The sequence below is a fragment of the Neofelis nebulosa genome, chromosome 5 (assembly GCF_028018385.1).
Source record: "Neofelis nebulosa isolate mNeoNeb1 chromosome 5, mNeoNeb1.pri, whole genome shotgun sequence".
NCBI lineage: Eukaryota > Metazoa > Chordata > Mammalia > Carnivora > Felidae > Neofelis > Neofelis nebulosa.
Genome location: NC_080786.1, coordinates 33,813,110 through 33,831,906, shown reverse-complemented (window position 1 = coordinate 33,831,906; position 18,797 = coordinate 33,813,110). Strand labels below are relative to the sequence as shown.

Genomic DNA, 18,797 nt, shown 5'->3' with positions numbered 1-18,797 from the left:
TAACTGTGTGGAGCACACACTTCCAGAACTGCTAACTGGTTTCATTAACAACGGAGGGACTGTTGCCTGGGTCGCCATCAATTCTGAGTGCCAGTCATGGTGCCTGGCACTTAATAGGGGCTCAGGAGTCATTTGTTGATGACAGATTTGCACAGCCACACCAGTACAGACCGGAGCGTGGCCAGGTGCCCAAAGGAGTGTACACCCTGCTCTGGGAGCCCAGGGGAGGGGCAGGGAGTTCTGACTGTGAGCCTGGGAGGGATTTATGGTGGCTGTCAGGTGTGAGGAAAGCCTTGAAGCCTGTGTTCATTCACGGGCAGTGGGAGCAGGAGGATGTGGTGCAGGTCCATCTCTACCAATAGGCAGCATGATAGTGGCTAAGAGGTCAGACTCCGTAACCAGGCTGCATAGGTCTGGATCTTGCCTCTTGCGTCTGGGGCAAACTTCTTTACTTCTTTGTGGTTTGGATAATATTAGTACCCCCTTGAGGGCTTGTCCTGAGGATTACAGGAGTTATTCCTTTTTAAATGCTTGTTTATTTATTTTGAGAGAGTGAGAGAGTGCACATATGCAAGCACAGGCTGGGGAGGGGCAGGGAGAGAGGGAGAGAGAATCCCAAGCAGGCTCTGCATTGTTAGCACAGAGCCTGTCGTGGGGCTCGATCTCACGAACTGTGAAATCATGACCTGAGCCAAAATTAAGAGCTGGATGCTTAACCAGCTGAGCCACCCAGGCACCCCTACATGAGTTATTCTTTATAAAGTGCTTAAAAACAGGGCCTATAAATAAATATGCCAGAGATATGAATGTGTGCACAGTAAGTAATATTGTAAGTGGGAGATGCAGCTAGAAAGCTGGTTTGAAAACAGTTCATAAAGGTCTTTGAATATCTTTTTAGGTACTAGAATTTAGAATTAGCCAATGAGGGACACATAAAATCCATTCCCATATGGCTGAAGCCCAGTGATGGCTGCCCCTTTTAAGATTTTATTTTATTATTATTTTTTATTTTAGAGAGAGAGAGAGAGAGCACAAGTGGGGATGGGGGGTAGAGAGACAGAGAGAGAGAGAGAGAGAGAGAGAGAGAGAGAGAGAGAATCTCAAACAGGCTCCATGCTCAGCATAGAGGCTTGATGTGGGGCTCAATCCGATGACCTTGGGATCATGGCCTGAGCTGAAATCAAGAGTTGGTCGCTCACCCCACTGAACCACCAGGTGCGCTGCCCCTTTTAAACAGGGTGTGCACTCCCCATTTTGCCACAATCCCCAACACTTCCTAGTAAAGTTGTTCCGAATCAATAAATCTGGGGGTTTGCATTTCTAACAAGTTCCCAGCTGCTGCTGCTGCTGCTAGTAGGGACCAGTTTGAGAACCACTGCCTAATTGTATCTTGGACACTCGAGTAGGGAATCATTTGTCATATTTCCTGCATTTAATGCTACCTTCCTGGCCCTAGGGGAGTTTGGATTTGCAATTTCTGGTATATCAGTATTAGTAGGCTGGATCTAAAGGTCCCAAGAGAGAGATGGACCAGCGAGAAAGAGATTTGGGAGTGGCTGAGGCTCAGCCTAAAGCAGACCTTCGGTAGCTGACGCTGTGGGTATGTGTGAGCTCATCTTTTGGGAGAGTGTGCAAGGAGGGATGGGTTGTGAATGAACAGCTGAGTATCACGAGGGCATTGCCCACCCACAACTCTTCCCCACGTTAAAGTAAGGGGAAAAAGATAGTAACTGTTCCAGGAAGAGGCTGGAAGAAACATTCAAAAAGGTGGGAGAAGTGAGAGAGTTGCTGGTGGAGGATTCTTGGCCTTAATCTTAGAGAGAGGACTGTGGGCAAACCTCTGAGGCTAAAGCTTAAATAGTTAAATGGTGAGCTCTAGGTGAGCTCTCAGTCTGGGGAAAGATAGGAAGCAGGTGTCCAGTTACCCCACGGCATGCCTGGTAACCTGCTGTTGCTCTGAGGCATAACTTGTTGTGGCAATTGTCTCTGGGGCTGCAGTGACACAGCGGCAGCTTGGAGCTGAGCATGGTAAGTATCATGTCTCCTGTCTCCTTTTTTTTTTTTTTTTTTCTTTTAAGTAGTGCAACATGTTAAGTAGAAATGGGCTGATCTTCTTCTCATGGCCATGATGGGGGTGCATGTGGCTGAATAGTTTTGGTTTTGGAGTATATTTGGGGGAGGGGTATCTGAGAAAGGGAAGCATGGGAGTTAAAGTGGAAAAGGTGGGTGAGTGGCAGCCTGTGAGCAGTCTTCAAGGCTGGGCTGAGGGGTTTGGACATTGTACTGTGGCAACATGGGGCCACGCTGAGATCCTGTGTGGAGGGCGGATGTGTAGTTAATATACCTCGGTAACCCCAGTGCTGGGCACCAGGCCTGGCACCACTAGGCATGCTGTGAATGAGGGAGGGTGGTGAGTGAATGAATGAAGGAGTTTGAGGCATAAGGGGTCACGATCTGATCAAAGTGAAGTTTTAGGACAAACAGCTTTAAGAATCAGTGTTCAGAGTCCACTTTGGAGCCAGATGCACCTCCAACCGTACTTCAGCTCTGGCCCCCTAACCTGGGACAACACTTGTAACTTCTCCAGACGTCAGTTTCCTGTCTGTAAAATGGGAACAGTGATACCTGTTTGTAAATTTGTATGTAGAGGTTGTGTGTGGCACAGAGGCTGGCACTCGATACTCCGGGGCCGGAACATTACTGAGTGCCTTCGCCTTGCACCTCCTCCAGTTCTCAAGGACCCTATGGGGAGGTAGGGCAGGCCATCACGCCTGTCCCTGTCTTTCTCAGATGAAGGCTCAGGAGGTCAGGGGTCTTTCCTGGAGGCCTTCCCCACCTTGCAAGCCTAGCCCCACCATTCCTTTAAGGCCTTTCTCCTTCGTGAGGTCAGTGACCTCTCTTCTGACTTTCTCTTGTGCTGAAAAGTCTCATCTAGAAAGAACTTGATTAAATAGGGTCACCTGTACTTCTTGTTACCCCTGTCAGATTCAAAGTTCAAGGACAGAAATTGTATTTTTTTTAAGCTTTTTTTTTAAGGTTTATTTATTTTTGAGGAAGAGAGAGAGAGACAGAATGTGAGCAGGGGAGGGGCAAAGAGAGAGGGAGACACAGAATCCGAAGCAGGCTCCAGGCTCTGAGCTGTCAGCACAGAGCCCGATGCGGGGCTTGAACTCACAAATGGTGAGGTCCTGACCTGAGCTGAAGTCGGACGCCCAACCAACTGAGCCACCCAGGTGACCCAGAAATTGTATTTTTTAAATAAAAATTATAAAAGTAATAGATGATGATAGTAAAGAACTTTGAATAGTATGGAAAGGTGGAAAGTAGAAAATCAGTCTTCAGCTTCCATTCCCACTCCCAGAGGCAACCATTGCTCACAGGTTGTTTATTTTTACGGAAATACCATAGTCTATGCTTACACAATGTTAGAGATAATGAATCATATATAGGAATCATAAATGAATATATTTTATTTCATTATTATTATATATGAGTAACAACTTTGAATCATTCATATATGTGTATGTACATGCATATATATTATTTATGTACCATTACCATTATTGGTCTGTATAAGGCTTCCCTGTCTATCCATTTCCTATTGATGCATTTCCCATCTATTTATTTATTTATCCCTGTTTCACACCCCATTTCCTTCCTCCTTTATAGGCAACCATTCTAATGTGGGATATATCTATACATCTGTATAGAATATACAGGTATAGATATATCGAGTAGATATAGGTAGATACAGATGTGAGATATACATCTTTATTTTTGCATATTATTATTAGATATGATTATATTAATTATCATTCAAGCAGATAGGGATATCTCTCTGTGTGTGTATATACATACACACACACTCATTCTGTATCAGTGCATGAATAGTAGCCTTATTCTTTTTTTTTAAATGTTTATTTATTTATTTTGAGAGAGAGAATGCGCATGCGAGCAGGGGAGGGGCAGAAAGAGAGGGAGACAGAATTCCAAACAGGCTCTGCACTGTCAGTGCAGAGCCCAACATGGGCCTTGATTTCACGAGCTGTGAGATCACAATCTGAGCCGACATCAAGAGTCCGATGCTTAACCGACTGAGCCACCCAATAGTTGCCTTATTCTTATCAATACCTGCATAGTATTTCATTGTATAAAGATACCATTTGTATCCCCTCTTGTACTTTGTGCTTCACTTTCTTATATTTTTTCTTGTACTTTGCTGTTACAAACAACACAACAATGACGGTTTTTGCACAGGCACCATTGCACACTTGTATAAGTTTATCTTATACAAGTATAATTCTTAGTAGTGGAATTTTCCTTTTAAAACCCTATTGCTAGGGGCGCCTGGGTGGCTCAGTCGGTTAAGCGGCCGACTTCGGCTCAGGTCACGATCTCACGGTCCGTGAGTTCGAGCTCTGCGTCGGGCTCTGGGCTGATGGCTCAGAGCCTGGAGCCTGCTTCCAATTCTGTGTCTCCCGCTCTCTCTGACCCTCCCCCGTTCATGCTCTGTCTCTCTCTGTCTCAAAAATAAATAAACGTTAAAAAAAAAAAACCCTATTGCTACTGTCAGTTTACTCCTTAAAGAGAGAGAATAGTTTCTCTGACTACCTAGAGAGTGCAGGGGAGAATCTGAGTCTTTTGACAACAAATTGGGCCTCTTTTCTCAACCAGTAGGTTTGAAAAAAAGACCATGATGGATTGAGCACAATCTGTGTGCAGAGACATGGCTGCCACATCAAGCATCCCCATCATTTTGCTCATATCCCACCAGAGAGCATAGTTGTAGGGTCACCCTTTGCAGCTGGGGCCACTGGGAGACGTAGCGCACTCCTGTTCCGCTACAATCTTGCAGTTACAGGAGGAAGGATGGGATGTGGGGGAAGTTAGGCGGCTCTGTCTCTCACGGCAAGTTATTGGACTTTATCCTGAAATCACTTTGGGTTGTAGAAGGACCACTTAGACATTTGATGGCTCCCTTTGACGAAGACCTCCGGCAGGCACTCTTGCAGTGGACTTGGGTATGGGGCATGGCGGAGGGGGCACTCCATGCCTCATTCCTAACCACAAGCCTGCAGTAGGCCCCCTGCTCCCCAGTGGACACAGAAGGCTTCAGGATGTGAACCTGCGATCTGAATCCACATCTGTGTGATTATAAGGCCCTCACCCTGGCCTTACACCTCTCTCGCCATGCCCGAGCATGCAGGCATACTACAGCTGTTGCACACGTCCCTCACCTCACCCCACTTAGGCTCTTGCTGGCCACGTGTGTAGCACGCGCGGCCACATGCATCTTGCCTAACTTGGACTTTTTTCCCATTTTCCAGGCCCTCTCTCAGCTCCTCTGCCTGCTGCCGTGGCCTTGGTGGCACCCTCCCTCAGTGGTCAGCCCGGGGCTTCCTCAGCCCATGCAGTCCCCTGCTACCACTGTTGAGGGCCTCAGTGGCCCTCCCTTTGGGGCCTACCCACTCCCTACCTTCAAGTTCCAGCCTCGCTCTGAGAGTGTGGACTGGAGGCGCATCAGCGCCCTGGATGTGGACCGCGTGGCACGGGAGCTGGATGTGGCCACCCTGCAGGAGAACATCACGGGTGTCACCTTCTGCAATTTGGACCGGGAGGCGTGCAGCCGCTGCGGGCAGCCCGTGGACCCGGTGCTGCTCAAGGTGCTGCGCTTGGCTCAGCTCACCATCGAGTACCTGCTGCACTGCCAGGATTGCCTGAGCGCCGGCGTTGCCCAGCTCGAGGCCCGGCTGCAGGCCAGCCTGGGGCAGCAGCAGCGAGGCCAGCAGGAGCTGGGTCGCCAGGCCGACGAGCTCAAGGGCGTGCGGGAGGAGAGCCGCCGGCGTCGCAAGATGATCGGCACCTTGCAGCAGCTGCTCCTACAGACGGGGGCCCATGGCTACCACACGGTGAGGAGTCTTTTCAGGGTGGGAGATAGGAGGTCACCCGGCCACTTGGGCAGTACTGCTGCCCTGGGCCCCGGGGTTGCTGGGGGCCATGCTTACTGAGGTTAGAAGCAGATGTTAGAGATGTCTCATCAAGTTCTACACAGTGTGTGTGTGTGTGTGTGTGTGTGTGTGTGTGTGTGTGTGTAGATTGCATATGTGTGGCAGGTGTGTATATGAAGGATGTGTGTGCATATGTGTGCTTGTGGAGAGGGTGCATGTGCAGGATGTGCATGTGTGAATGTATATGTAGGATGTGTGAGTGAATATGTGTGTCTTAATGTGTGAATGTTTGGAGCATACATCTGTGCATGATATGTGTGTGTATGTATATAGAGTATGTGGTGTGTAACGTGCTTGTGTGTGAAAGTGTGTATATAAAGATGTATTTATGGTGTGTGTGAATGAATGAAAGATGTATATGTGTGCAAAGGTGTATGTATTTATGGAGGGCAGGAGCATATGTTTGAAGGGTTTGTGTGTGCATGTAGCAGTGTGATATGAAAAGGTGTGTGTAAGAGGTGTGTGTGTGTGTGTGTGTGTGTGTGTGTGTGTGTGTGTAGAATTGGTGTGTAGCAAGGGACTGGTATTGCCAGGCCCATTCCGACATGTTCAACCAAGTGACAGTTCATTACTCAGAGTGGCATTTGAACATTTGCAGCTGCATGGAAAGTGTGGACTCGGGACAGTTGCAGTTTGGTGAATTGTCATGGTGGCCAGGCCCTGTGCCGAGTTCTGAGGGTGCAGGCACAAGTCATGTTCATTCAGGTTTTCAAGAAATTCATAGTTTTGGGGTGGGTGGTGGGACGGAAGGAATATATGGTGCAATATTAATTGATTGAATGGTAATTGATATAACTGATATAATGTCAATTATGATAAAGAGGGTCAGAATCTTTTAGTAGTAAGTGACAAAACAGCAGTCTAACTTGGCTTAGGCCAATAAGGAATTTATTGGTTAATTTAACTGAAAAATCCAGAGCCATGGTGGGACTCAGGTATGGCTTGTCCTTGGAATCAGTGGCACTAGAATTTAGTTTGTGTGTGGCTCTTGGCGACTCTTCCTCAGTGTGGGTTCCGTTCTTAGAAAGCTGCTGTCTGTGTGATAGCAAGTTGGGCCACCGCAATGCTAGCATCTGATTTTCCCAGATTCAAGGTTGGCATGATAGAGGGCCTACTTTGGTCCCAGAAACCTGGCTAGTATTTCACTGTCTCCTGTATCTGGCTGTGTTTGGGTCTCATACCCATCTCGGTTGGTGAGCTCAGGGTTGGGAATTCAGGGCTGTAACTGGCTTTGGTCTAAGTCACATGTCCCCCCATGGAGCTGGGGATTGACCAAAGTCCATGGCTGGAGAGTAAAGGACAGGGTAATTCCCCAGAAGAAAACGGGGGTTCTGTTGTCAGAGGAAGAAGGAGTGGCTAGTGTCCTATCATGACTCTTTGACGACACCTTCTAGAAGTTGCATCTGTCACTTCTGCTTACATGTCATTGGCCAGAATGTAGTCACATGGCCATACCCTGGTTGCAAGGGAGGCTGGAACTTATAGTGTTTATTCTCATTAACCTCATGACCAGCTAAAAATCAGGGTTTCTAAAACTAAGAAAAAAGGGGCAATAGGTATCAGGGGACAGCTGACAGTTTCCATCACATTTGTGTAAAGATAGACCCTCTTAGTCTGATTGAGTAGGATTGGCCGCCTGCAAAGTTGTGTTGGAAAAATTTTGAAGTTTTACAGTGGAAAGATGATGTGAAAGATTGGTATGGTCTGAAATGCTTGAGGAGAGTGAAGCAGAATTAGAGATACTATTATTTGCTGTCCTATGCTCTGGTGGTTCTCAGCCCTGGGGTGGGACCTGGATATTGTTTTTGTTTTTTCTTAACTTTTTACTGTGAAAAAATGTAAACATGTACAAAAGAGGGAGTATGGTAATGAGCCTTTATTTGTGCACTACCCAGCCCACTCATTATCAACCCTGGCCAATGCTTTTTCGTATGTTCCCCTACCCACTTCCCCCGGCCCTGCATTACATTCGGCTGTATTAGGCATATGGTGTTATCTCTAACTATTTCAGTATGGATCTCTAAAAGGTGAGGACTCCCACTTTTAAACATAGACATAAGACCATCATCACGCCTTTGAAAAACCAACAAAAACTACTCAGTATCATCAAATACCCAGTCAGCACTCACAGCTCCCCAGGGTACTGGTCGTGTTCAAATCAGATCCTTCATTTCTGAAGCAGCCCACGGGTCCCAAAGAGATGGGAATTTTGATCTCGGGAGAGCCCCAGGCTGAGCTAGGTAATCTGATACCACACTTCCCACTCTTTGCCTTCCGTGCAGTGCCACCTGTGTGACAAGACGTTCATGAATGCCACCTTTCTCCGGGGCCATATCCAGCGCAGGCATGTGGGCGTGGCAGAAGGTGGTGAGTCCAGGTGGCCCTCCTGGGACCGTGGAAGGGCCTGGGCTGGTCTTCAGTGGGTGTGGGGCACATACACCACCACAGCTGCCCTCAGGCCTCATCTTCCAGTAGAGGAGGATGTGATCCCATCGTCCACACTGGGGAGATCCATCCCACATGGGCCTGGGAGGGTTTCTGACAATGTGTGTAGAGAAAAAGGGAGTCAGACAGTGGGTTCCAGTGTTAGCTTTATCCCTTTCTACCATGTGACCATGGTCATTGCCCCTCCCTCTGAGTCTCAGTGGCCTTTGCTGTGAATTGGGCAGTCAGATGGGGTGATTTGGAAGGGTCCTTACCTCCCAACCTTCTGTGAATCTGCTCTTCTCTGATGCTAACTATGAATGAGCTTAAAAGGGTTAATAAGCAGTTAGACTGGTTCTTTAACTCTGTATGTACATGAGCTTATTATGACTTAATCGGTTTAATTTCATCATTTCAAATTCCAAAAGGAGTAGCAAGGCTGTATGTTTCCCCATCGAGAGATTTGCATACTTTATATCCATTTTTAATGGATGTTAATATTTTAATATGTGACATAACAAATAGCTGCTAACAAATAAAATAAATACAGATATGAAAATATAAATCAATATAAATCTAAAAATTCCATTAAGTAAAACCTTTTTCTTATTTTTCTTCATTTTAATTTCCTTTCCAAAGAGCAGACTTAGAGTTTTTATTTTTTTTTCTTAACATTTATTTATTTTTTGAGAGACAGAGAGTGAGTGGGGGAGGGGCAGAAAGAGAGGGAGACACAGAATCCAAGCAGGCTCCAGCCTCTGAGCTGTCAGCACAGAGCCCGACACAGGGCTTGAACTCACAAACCACGAGATCATGACCTGTGCCGAAGTCGGACGCTTAACCAACTGAGCTGCCCAGGCGCCCCATAGAGTTTTAAAACAGCACCATTTATCTAGTTGTGATGCATTTATTAGATATCTAATTATTTCTGATTCTACTTTGGAGGCTGCTAAAGGAAAACAGATTTTCTACTTCTTAAATGAATTTTTCTGATGAGATCTTTGAAGGTCTTTGAAGAGATATCTGTATACTGAGGTACATGGCAACATTATTCACAGTAGCTAAGATGTGGAAGCACCTAACTGTCCACAGACAGATGAATAGAGAAGGAAAATGTGGTCTATGCAAGCAAGGGAATATTATTCAGCCTTGAGAGGAAAGGAAATTCTGTAACATGTTACAACAGGAATGAACCTTGAGGATATTATGCTAAGTGAAGTAAGTCAGCCACAAAAGGACAAATACTGTATGATTCTACTTATGTGATATCTAGAGTAGTCAAATTTGTACAAACAGACAGTAGAATGGTGGTTGCCAGGGGCTGGGGGGAGGGAGACCATGGGAAGTTATTTAAAGCATACAGAATTTTTGTTTTACAAGAAGAAAAGAGTTATGGAAGTGGATGGTCGTGATGGTTACACAACATTATGAATGTACTAATACCTCTGAGCTGTACCTTTAAAAAGGGTTAAGATGTGGGGCTCCTGGGTGGCTCAGTTGTTGAGTTTCCAACTCTTGATTTCAGCTCGGGTCATGATCCCAGGGCCGTGTGCTGAGCATGGAGCCTGCTTGAGATTCTATCTCTCTGTCCTTCTGCCTCTCTCCCCTGCTCGTGCATGTTCTCTCTCTCTCTCTAAATAAAATTTTAAAAATGGCTAAGATGCTACATTTTATGTTATGTGTATTTTACCACAATAAAAAAATTGGAAAAAATGCCTTTGACCTGGAAAATTTAAATACAGAAAAGTAGAAAAGAGAAAATAAAAACCATCGACAATATCACCTACTTAATATTTTGGTGTGTTTTCTGTTATTATTTTCCTGTGTACATATGTAATCATACAGTATGTGGTTGTGACTATTGCTTTAAAAAAATTTTTTTTTTAACGTTTATTTTTGAGAAGAGAGAGACAGAGCATGAGCGGGGGAGGAGAGAGAAAGAGGGAGACACAGAATCTGAAACAGGCTCCAGGCTCTGAGCTGTCAGCACAGAGCCTGACTCGGGGCTCGAACTCACAGACCACAAGATCATGACCTGAGCTGAAGTCAGATGCTTAACCGACTGAGCCACCCAGGCTCCCCTATTGTTTATTTTTAATTAAAAATATATCACATTTTCCAGTGTCATTCAGGCATCTTGGAAAACATGATTTTTAATGGCTGAATAATATCCCATCATGCAGCTATCATACTTTATTTCACGATTAAATTATTACATACTTTATAGGGGTTACTCATAAATTTCCTTCTTATAAATCACTTAATCAACATTCTTATATGTAAGTCTTTGGACATATTCCTTATCATTTTCTTAAGATTAAGTGCTGAAGGAGAGGGAAAATATGTTCTTAAGGCAACTTTTGCTAAATTAATATTCATGACCTTTTTATTCTCAGACAGATATGGCTCTTCAGATATCTCCACTCTCCTATTTCATATCATCCTAAATCATTTTGTTAACCCAAATTAATTTCTACTGTGTCTAAAATTGCTTCTTTCCAAAAAGTAGTCTGAGAAAAACCATTTCTCTTTTCAAAGAAAGACTTAGAGTTTTAGTAACAGTACCATCTATCTAATAGTCACTAAAGGTACTTTGAAAAGTAACAAATGTGGGTGCCTGGGTGCCTCAGTCCCTTAGGCATCTGACTTCAGCTCAGGTCATGATCTCATGGTTGGTGAGCTCGAGCCCACATCCTGTGAACACGAGCCCTGCTTCTCTGTCTCTCTCTCTCTCTCTCTCTCTCTCTCTCTCTCTCTCTCTTTCCCCATCCTTGCTCACTTGTGCCCTCTCTCTCTCAAAAAATAAATAAATAAATTATAAAAATTGTGCAAGTACAATTGTCTTTTTCATTGGTTTATCTGTATGTGGTTTAGTTAGAATATTCTTTTATAATTCATTCTTTTTAAAAAAAATTTTTTTAATGTTTATTTATTTCTGAGACAGAGAGAGACAGAGCATGAGTGGGGGAGGGGCAGAGAGAGAGGGGGACACAGAATCCGAAGCAGGCTCCAGGCTCCGACATGGGGCTCGAACTCACAGACTGCGAGATCATGACTTGAGCCGAAGCCGGATGCTCAACCGACTGAGCCACCCAGGCGCCCCAATAATTCATTCTTTTATTATTTAATCTTAGAAAGTTTGAAGTATACACTTAAAAAACTTTGGCTGAAAGTTTCCTTCATAATGCATGCTGTTTTTTTTTCACTTGAAACTTACTACTATACGTATTTCTGAAAAAAAGGGAACTTAAAACTACAATTATTTTCACTACTTTAAACTCCTCTCTGATGGCTGTGAGGATGCATAGATAATGTTCTTTGTATTGATAATCACCGTGTAAATGCCATTTGGTATTCTGCTTCTGTTAGTCTATCAGTTTTGCTTTTACATTTGCGTGTGTTAGTACTGTCAAAATAGTTACTTTAAATGACAATAATAGTTCACATTTATTGAGCGGTCATGCCAAGCACTTTGCACTGTCACATTTCATCCTCATGACAACCCTCTGAGTTAGGTGCTGTTATTATCTCCTCTTTCCAATTTGGGGAAACTGAGGGTCAGGGAGGTTATGTCATTTGCCTGTGGTCAGTATCCAATGGGAGTGGCAAACTGGTCTCAGACTGAGGTGTGACTGATTGCATAGGCGACGAACTGCACTCCACTAACTTTTTGACTTAACCTGGTCACCTGTCTTTGCGTGGAGCCCACAGGGAAGCAGAAGCAGCAGGAACAGCCAGTGGAGGAGATACTGGAGGAGCTTCGGGCCAAACTAAAATGGACCCAAGGGGAGCTGGAAGCCCAGAGGGAGGCCGAGAGGCACCGGCAGCTCCAGGTGGGCATGGAGAGGAAACACCAGGGAGACTTGCTCGAGTCTCATGCAGGAGACCCATGATGCACAGGTGTCCCACAGGACCAGAAGTCTCGCTGATTTCCTGGAGCTGGGAGTCAGAGCTAGGATGGCATCTTCTTGGTTGTGGCAAATGATCTTAGGTTATCTGCAAAGGAAAATCCATTTGCTTTCCCAGATCTGTATGGCCAAAAGTAGGAGAGAGAATTGCTGTTTTCTGCCCTATTCAGCATCCTCCGAAGGCATTTGAACCTGAATGTTAGCTTCTTACACTACAGTGCTACTTGGCTTTTGGAAAGCCAAGACTGGATAAACTCCAAAGTCCAGTCTCGAGGACATACTTAGTAGATACTTGTAGAATGAAAATATGTAATCTTGCCTTACTCATTCCTTCATTTCTTTATTCTTCATTCATTTCTTCAGCATCCATTTATTGAGCACCAACTATGCCAGGAACATAAAGAGAGAGAAAAAGCTCTCTATTGTCAAGGGACTTTACAGTTCAGAGAAGACTTGTCTCACTCCATGTCCAAACAATAGGAACAGTAGGACGAATCTTCTTTGGTCTCTAGAGTGACTTGCACAGACAAGGGGCCCTAGCAGTTTCTCAGTAAATATTTGCCATGATGTAGAATTAGTGATTCTATTGTTCCTGTTTTTCTTTCCAGGAAGCAGAGATTGCTCGTCAGAAGGAGATAGAAGCTAAGAAAGAATTTGATGAATGGAAAGAAAAAGAGCGGGCCACACTATATGAGGAAATAGACAAGCTAAAAAAATTATTTTGGGATGAATTTAAAAGTGTTGCCAACCATAACTCAACTCTAGAAGAGGTACCCAACACAAAGTCTTTCAGTGTTCTTTTGCTGAAAATATGTTTATTTGTTCTCAAAATTCATTTCTTCATTTGTACTTGTTTTATTTCATCTGCCATTGGGAGCTAATATACTGTGAGGCTGGATATCAGAGGCCAGTGCCAGGGATTGAATCCCTGCTCTATCACATATTGGCTGTGTGACCTTAGGCGAGTTACTTAACTTTCCTGTGCCTCAGTTTCTCTTCTGTACGACAGGTTGCTGAAATGGTTAAATTAACACGTAGACAGCACTTAACATTGTCTGGTATATAGTAGAAACTCCCTAGACATTATCTTTATTTTTGCAAAGGGCTTTCTTTTGTCACTGGATGAGCTATGAGGCAAAGTTTGAATGAATGCATTTTTCTCTTAACAGGTATTTGCTGAGCACTGGCTATATGCTAGGCACCCTGTTGGGGTCTGTGGAGATCATGCATAATAGAAAGATTTACTGAGTGTATTAACTGGTTTCTAGCCCCTGTGCGGACACTTTATACACATTAACTTTTAATTCTCACAACAACAAAACAACCATAACATTCTCAAAGTAGGCACATTATTAGTTTATAATTTCTTTTCTATTTTCTTTTAATGTTTATTTCTTTTTGAGAGACAGAGACAGAGTGCGAGTGGTGGAGGGGCAGGGAGAGAGGGAGACACAGAATCCGAAGCAGGCTCCAGGCTCTGAGCTGTCAGCACAGAGCCCGACGTGGGTCTCGAACCCACGAAGCGTGAGATCATGATCTGAGCCGAAGTTGGATGATCAACTGACTGAGCCACCCGGGTGCCCCTGGTTTATAATTTATTTTTAAAAGTTTTTTTTTTTTTTAAAAACAACACTATTATCATTCCTCCTTTACAAGTGAAGACACTGGGGTTCACATAACGTGCTCAAGGTCACACAGCTACTAAGAGGTAGACCTGGGATTTGAACTTAACTTTTTAAACTTGTAAGCCTCTGCTCTTCTAATGGATATACTGTTAAGTTCATTCAGGAAAACATTATTAAAGATTATTCCTAGACTGTATCTTCCTATATAAACCCGTATGACTAAAACCATATCAGGGAAAAAGTTTTGAGGAGAAATATTTTCAGAATGTATCGAGCTCTTATTGGTCCTTCTAACATCAAGGAGAATCATTTCTTGTTTTTGCAAATGAGCTGTGCATTTCTCACAGTCATTCCATGTTTTGCTAAAGGAATACCTTGACAACTTTTCCAGAAGGGGCTTGTCATAGGATATGCTTGGAGTCTTGGGTGGTCCATCATCTCAATCTGAGATGGGAAGCCAAGGATAGGGATGGCTGTGGAGTTGAGATGAGAGCTGTGTGTGTGTGTGTCTGTAGTGGCTTAAGCCCTCCCTGCAGTGTAGTCAGGAACGATTTGTGGGAGATAAGATGCTCCCCCACCGTATGGACCTCATGGTCCTACCCCCCCAGCTCCACACCCATCTTCCCTGAGCTGGCGTGCGCCCTGCTGACTCTCATCCCCTGACACAGCACTAGCTGACTGGATGTTTGATAGATAGGTATTGATTTGAATTTGGAGTTACTGTTCAGAAACCACCCCATCAAAGGTCAGAGGGTTACTTTTGGCTAGGAAATTCTAAGTTTTGGTGAGTGAGGACATAATTACCATCCATGGTTTCTTTTTAACTTGGATCACATTTCCCTAAACTGGAACATCATTTTTCTGTTTTTTATTTTTTATTTGTCTTTTCTCTGTAGGATTGCATATGCTGTGTTTTTGTGTTTGTGTGTCTCTCCCTGTCGCCTCTCATGTGACATTTCATTATTTTACTTTTATTATGGGAACAAAACTGGAAACCCAAATTCTCAGTGTATTTGGATAATTACTTTGTTATTTTTTTTCTAATTCTGGGGAGAAAAAGAGAAGATTTCGGTTAGAGTGAGTGTGAATAACACTGTAAGACAGTCTACCTCATAACACAACAAAAGATTTCCCTTGCTGTCAGGAGGGCCAATGAGAGGGAAATACTTAAAAAAAAAATTTTTTTTAATCTTTATTTATTTTTGAGAGAGAGACAGAGTGTGAGCAGGGGAGGAGCAGAGAGAGGGAGACACAGAATCCGAAGCAGGCTCCAGGCCCTGAGCTGTCAGCACAGAGCCTGATGTGGGGCTCGAACCCACGAACCGTGAGATAATGACCTGAGCTGAAGTCGGACGCTCAACTGACTGAGCCACCCAGGAGCCCCATTGGGTAGAGGGAAATACTTTTTGAAGATGTTTCTCCTCAAAATTTCCCCCCTGGTACAGAAGTCTGTGAGCTTACTTTGGCTGAGTTACCTGACTGAAGAGAGATAAGATGTAGGGTAAATCCAATGGCCAAAGGAGTACCCATTTGAATGGAAATCACCATGCCGGTTTGTCATATGCCGAGAGAGCCAGCTCTCTGGGCATCATAAATATTGGGGTGAAGGCAGAGATGACACGCGGGAAGCCGAGGGTTGTGCATACACTTGATAAAGCATTTGACTCTATGAAAATACTCAAGGGGTTTAGAAATGTTAACATTTGGACCGGATATTGCTTTAGCAGTAGAGAAGAGTTAAAGATTATCGAGAATGGTATCAGGTTAAACTCAGGGACTTGCAGTTCTTGAAAGTTTTAATGGGTCTTACGAGTTTTGTATGTAATAATAGAGATGGAGATAATTTAATTTTGTGAATACAGCAGTGATATATTTAACAATATAGCCATAGGTGGAAAGGCCTCTTCTCTCGGATCCACTTTCCTGTGTCTTTTCCTTCAGATTACATGCAGCTAGCTGAGGAATCATTAGGTATGGGTGATACCACTCCAAACCACACAAAACCAGGTCTGGTTGGTGACAACCAGGATTTTTTTGTGGGAGGTGGGACAGGAGTCCTCAGGGAATGGTCCAGAGTACCTGAGACCCTCCCAAAGGCCATAGGAGTCTTATTCTCTTCAGCCTATTTGAGACTGAAGAGGAAAGGGGGCAGCTGTCTAGTGAGCTCCGGATTTTGAATGCAGCAGAATGCTAGTGCTATTGAAATTATGTTCTCAAATTCTGTTCTTCCACGGGAACTTGCTTCTCCTGTGTAAGCACTGAGCTCTCAACCCTGGGCAAGGGGAATGCTCACTTGTGGGTGTGTTTGCAGGCATGTAGATATCTGGTGAGGACAGCTTGGACTTTGTGGTTGGGAAAGGTGTGCCTTTTTGACATTGCTCAAGGTGTAAAAGACAACATCAAGACTAGATCTTCATCTAAATAAAACTGTGTCCCGGCCTTTTCAGAAACTGCAGGCATTGCAGTCCCACAATATGATGGAGTCCAACCTCGGGTCACTACGGGACGAGGAGTCTGAGGAGCGACTCAGGCAGACTCAGGAACTCCGGGCCCTGAAGGAGATGATGGAAATACAGGTGAGCTAACGTCTCATGCTTTTCCTCCACCGCCAGCCAGGTTGTCTTCCAACAAAGTTTCTTAGTTTCGCCCTATGGTGTTACGGAAGCTGAAAGACATCAAATTCTACATTTTCAGACCTTCTGCCAATACATGGAATCATGGAATAGGATTCTTAGGCTTGGGGCTGGGGCTTAAGGTGGGGCTGGTGATACAGATGAGTACAGTATCAGGTTTGCTTGGGATCTTTTCAAAACACATACAGTTATGTCTCTTATTGGGCACCTTTACTCTCATTTTGATTCCAACCCAGTTGGAAACAAATCTTCTGGATTTGAAGGTATTTGGGATGGATCTAGTGATGTGATGGTAAATATTTAACAACGGCTGTCTGCTTTAATAGGTAGCAGTTGCCATTTTCCATGGTGTAGAATTTCCCGCCATCTCTGATTTCGTGCTACCACCGCGAGGTCCCTGGGTATGGCATTGGAGAGGCTGGTGCACAGTCTGCTCTCATGAGCCGGCAGGAGGCGGCTCTGGCCACCCCTGAATGAATCGTGCAACGATGCAGCGAGATAGGGTCTAAATCACTGATAATCCCACGGCAAGGAAGAGCAATGGGGATCGTTACTAAATCAGGTTGTGCTTCTGTTTCTGCTTCTCTAAGATTGTGAAGAAAGAGCTTAAAGTCTAACTAACAGCAGTAAAATATTTCTACTGCTTGATGTTTCCTTTCACAAGTTTCCCGGTAAGGGAAGCTAATTTTTTTCTATAACCTCTGTTCACATCCTTTTGCCTAATTTTCCTTCCCGGTTTGTGAGTTTGTATAACATATGGAAGTGAACCCAGCCCTCTGTTATTCTTATACTTATTTTTCCCATAACACTGGTCTTTCAATTTTCTTTATCGTGGTTTGGGTCATACAAAATTAATAATGTTTATGTGGTCAAAATGATCAAATCATCAATTTGTTTATGGCCACTCTGACGTTTAAAAAGAAAATATTTTTGCGTTTTCTTGTAGTGCTTTTATGGCCTTATTTATTCATTCATACATACCACTTTACTGAGATATGATTGGCATGTGAAAAATTGTACATGCTTGATGTATACAACTCAGTGAGTTTGGGGATAATAACTCACCCTTGAAACCCTCACCACCATCAGGCCACAGTCATATCCATCACCTCCCAAAGTTTCCTTCCACTCTTTATTTTATTTTCTTTGTGGGTATGGCAGTAACACTTAACATCAGATCTACTTTCTTAGCAAAGTATACAGTACAGTATATATATCTTATTTTAGTATATGTGCTGCCGAAGCGAGCACAACAGTATATATATCTTGCATAACAAACTTTGTACCCTTCGACCATAACTTCCCCATTTTCTCCCTGTTTTAACTTCTAGTGATCACCATTCTCTCTCTGTTTCTGTAAGTTTGACTATTTTGGATTCCACACGTAACTGAGATCATATAGTATTTGTGTTTCTTGCCTGACTTATTTCACTTAGCATGATACCTTCTAGGTTCATTCATGTTGATGCAGGATTTCCTTCTTTTTTAAGGTTGAATAGTATTCCACTGTATGTATGTTCCACGTTTGCTTTATCTACTCATCTACCAATGGATTATTAGGTTTCCCTATTTTGGCTACTGTTCATAATGCTGCAGTGAACATGGGAGTGTATCTCTTTGAGATCCTGATTTCAGTTTTTTTGGATCAATATCAAGAAGTGGGATTGTTGGATTATATGGTAGTCCTATTTTTAATTTTTTTCTTTTAACAACAGGAAAAGCAATCAAGTTTATTAACAAGTATACCTCATGTACACCTGGAGATACCCTGGGGGAAATGAGTAACTCTATTTTTAATTTTTTGAGGCACTTCCAATCTGTTTTTCATAATAACTGTGTCAATATACATTCCCACCAACAGTGTATGAGGGTTCCCTTTTCTTCACATCCTTACCAACGCTTATCTTTTTTTTTCTTTTTAATAACAGCCATCTTGACAGGTGTGAGGTGATATCTCATTGTGGTTTTATTTACATTTCTCTGCTGATTAATGATGTTATAGGCCTTTTGGGGGGAAATGTCTATTTGGGTCTTTTGTCCATTTAATTTTTTTCCCTGCTATTGAGTTAAGTTCCTTATATTTTGGATATTAACCCTTTAGCAGATAATATGGTTTGCAGAATATTTTATCCCATTTTATAGGTTGTTCTCCTTTTGGGTAGAATGTTCTGTATATGTCTGTTTGGTCCATTTGGTCTG

General features: G+C 43.6%; 1 protein-coding gene across 6 annotated transcripts in view; it reads left to right on the top strand.

Annotated features, from left to right (window-relative positions):
* The window catches only part of DZIP1L (DAZ interacting zinc finger protein 1 like), a 42,914-nt gene that overhangs the window by 4,049 nt on the left and 20,068 nt on the right, over window positions 1-18,797 (top strand). For 5 of the 6 annotated variants that reach the window (XM_058729988.1, XM_058729986.1, XM_058729990.1 and 2 more), the window contains 5 exons: window positions 5,328-5,909; window positions 8,291-8,375; window positions 12,144-12,265; window positions 12,949-13,110; window positions 16,413-16,541. In XM_058729988.1, the coding sequence (XP_058585971.1) occupies window positions 5,409-5,909; window positions 8,291-8,375; window positions 12,144-12,265; window positions 12,949-13,110; window positions 16,413-16,541 (999 nt within the window). In that variant the 5' untranslated portion in view covers window positions 5,328-5,408. Of the gene's footprint in view, window positions 1-1,143; window positions 2,029-5,327; window positions 5,910-8,290; window positions 8,376-12,143; window positions 12,266-12,948; window positions 13,111-16,412; window positions 16,542-18,797 lie in introns of those variants that run through there. The other variant, XM_058729985.1, reaches the window with a different exon arrangement.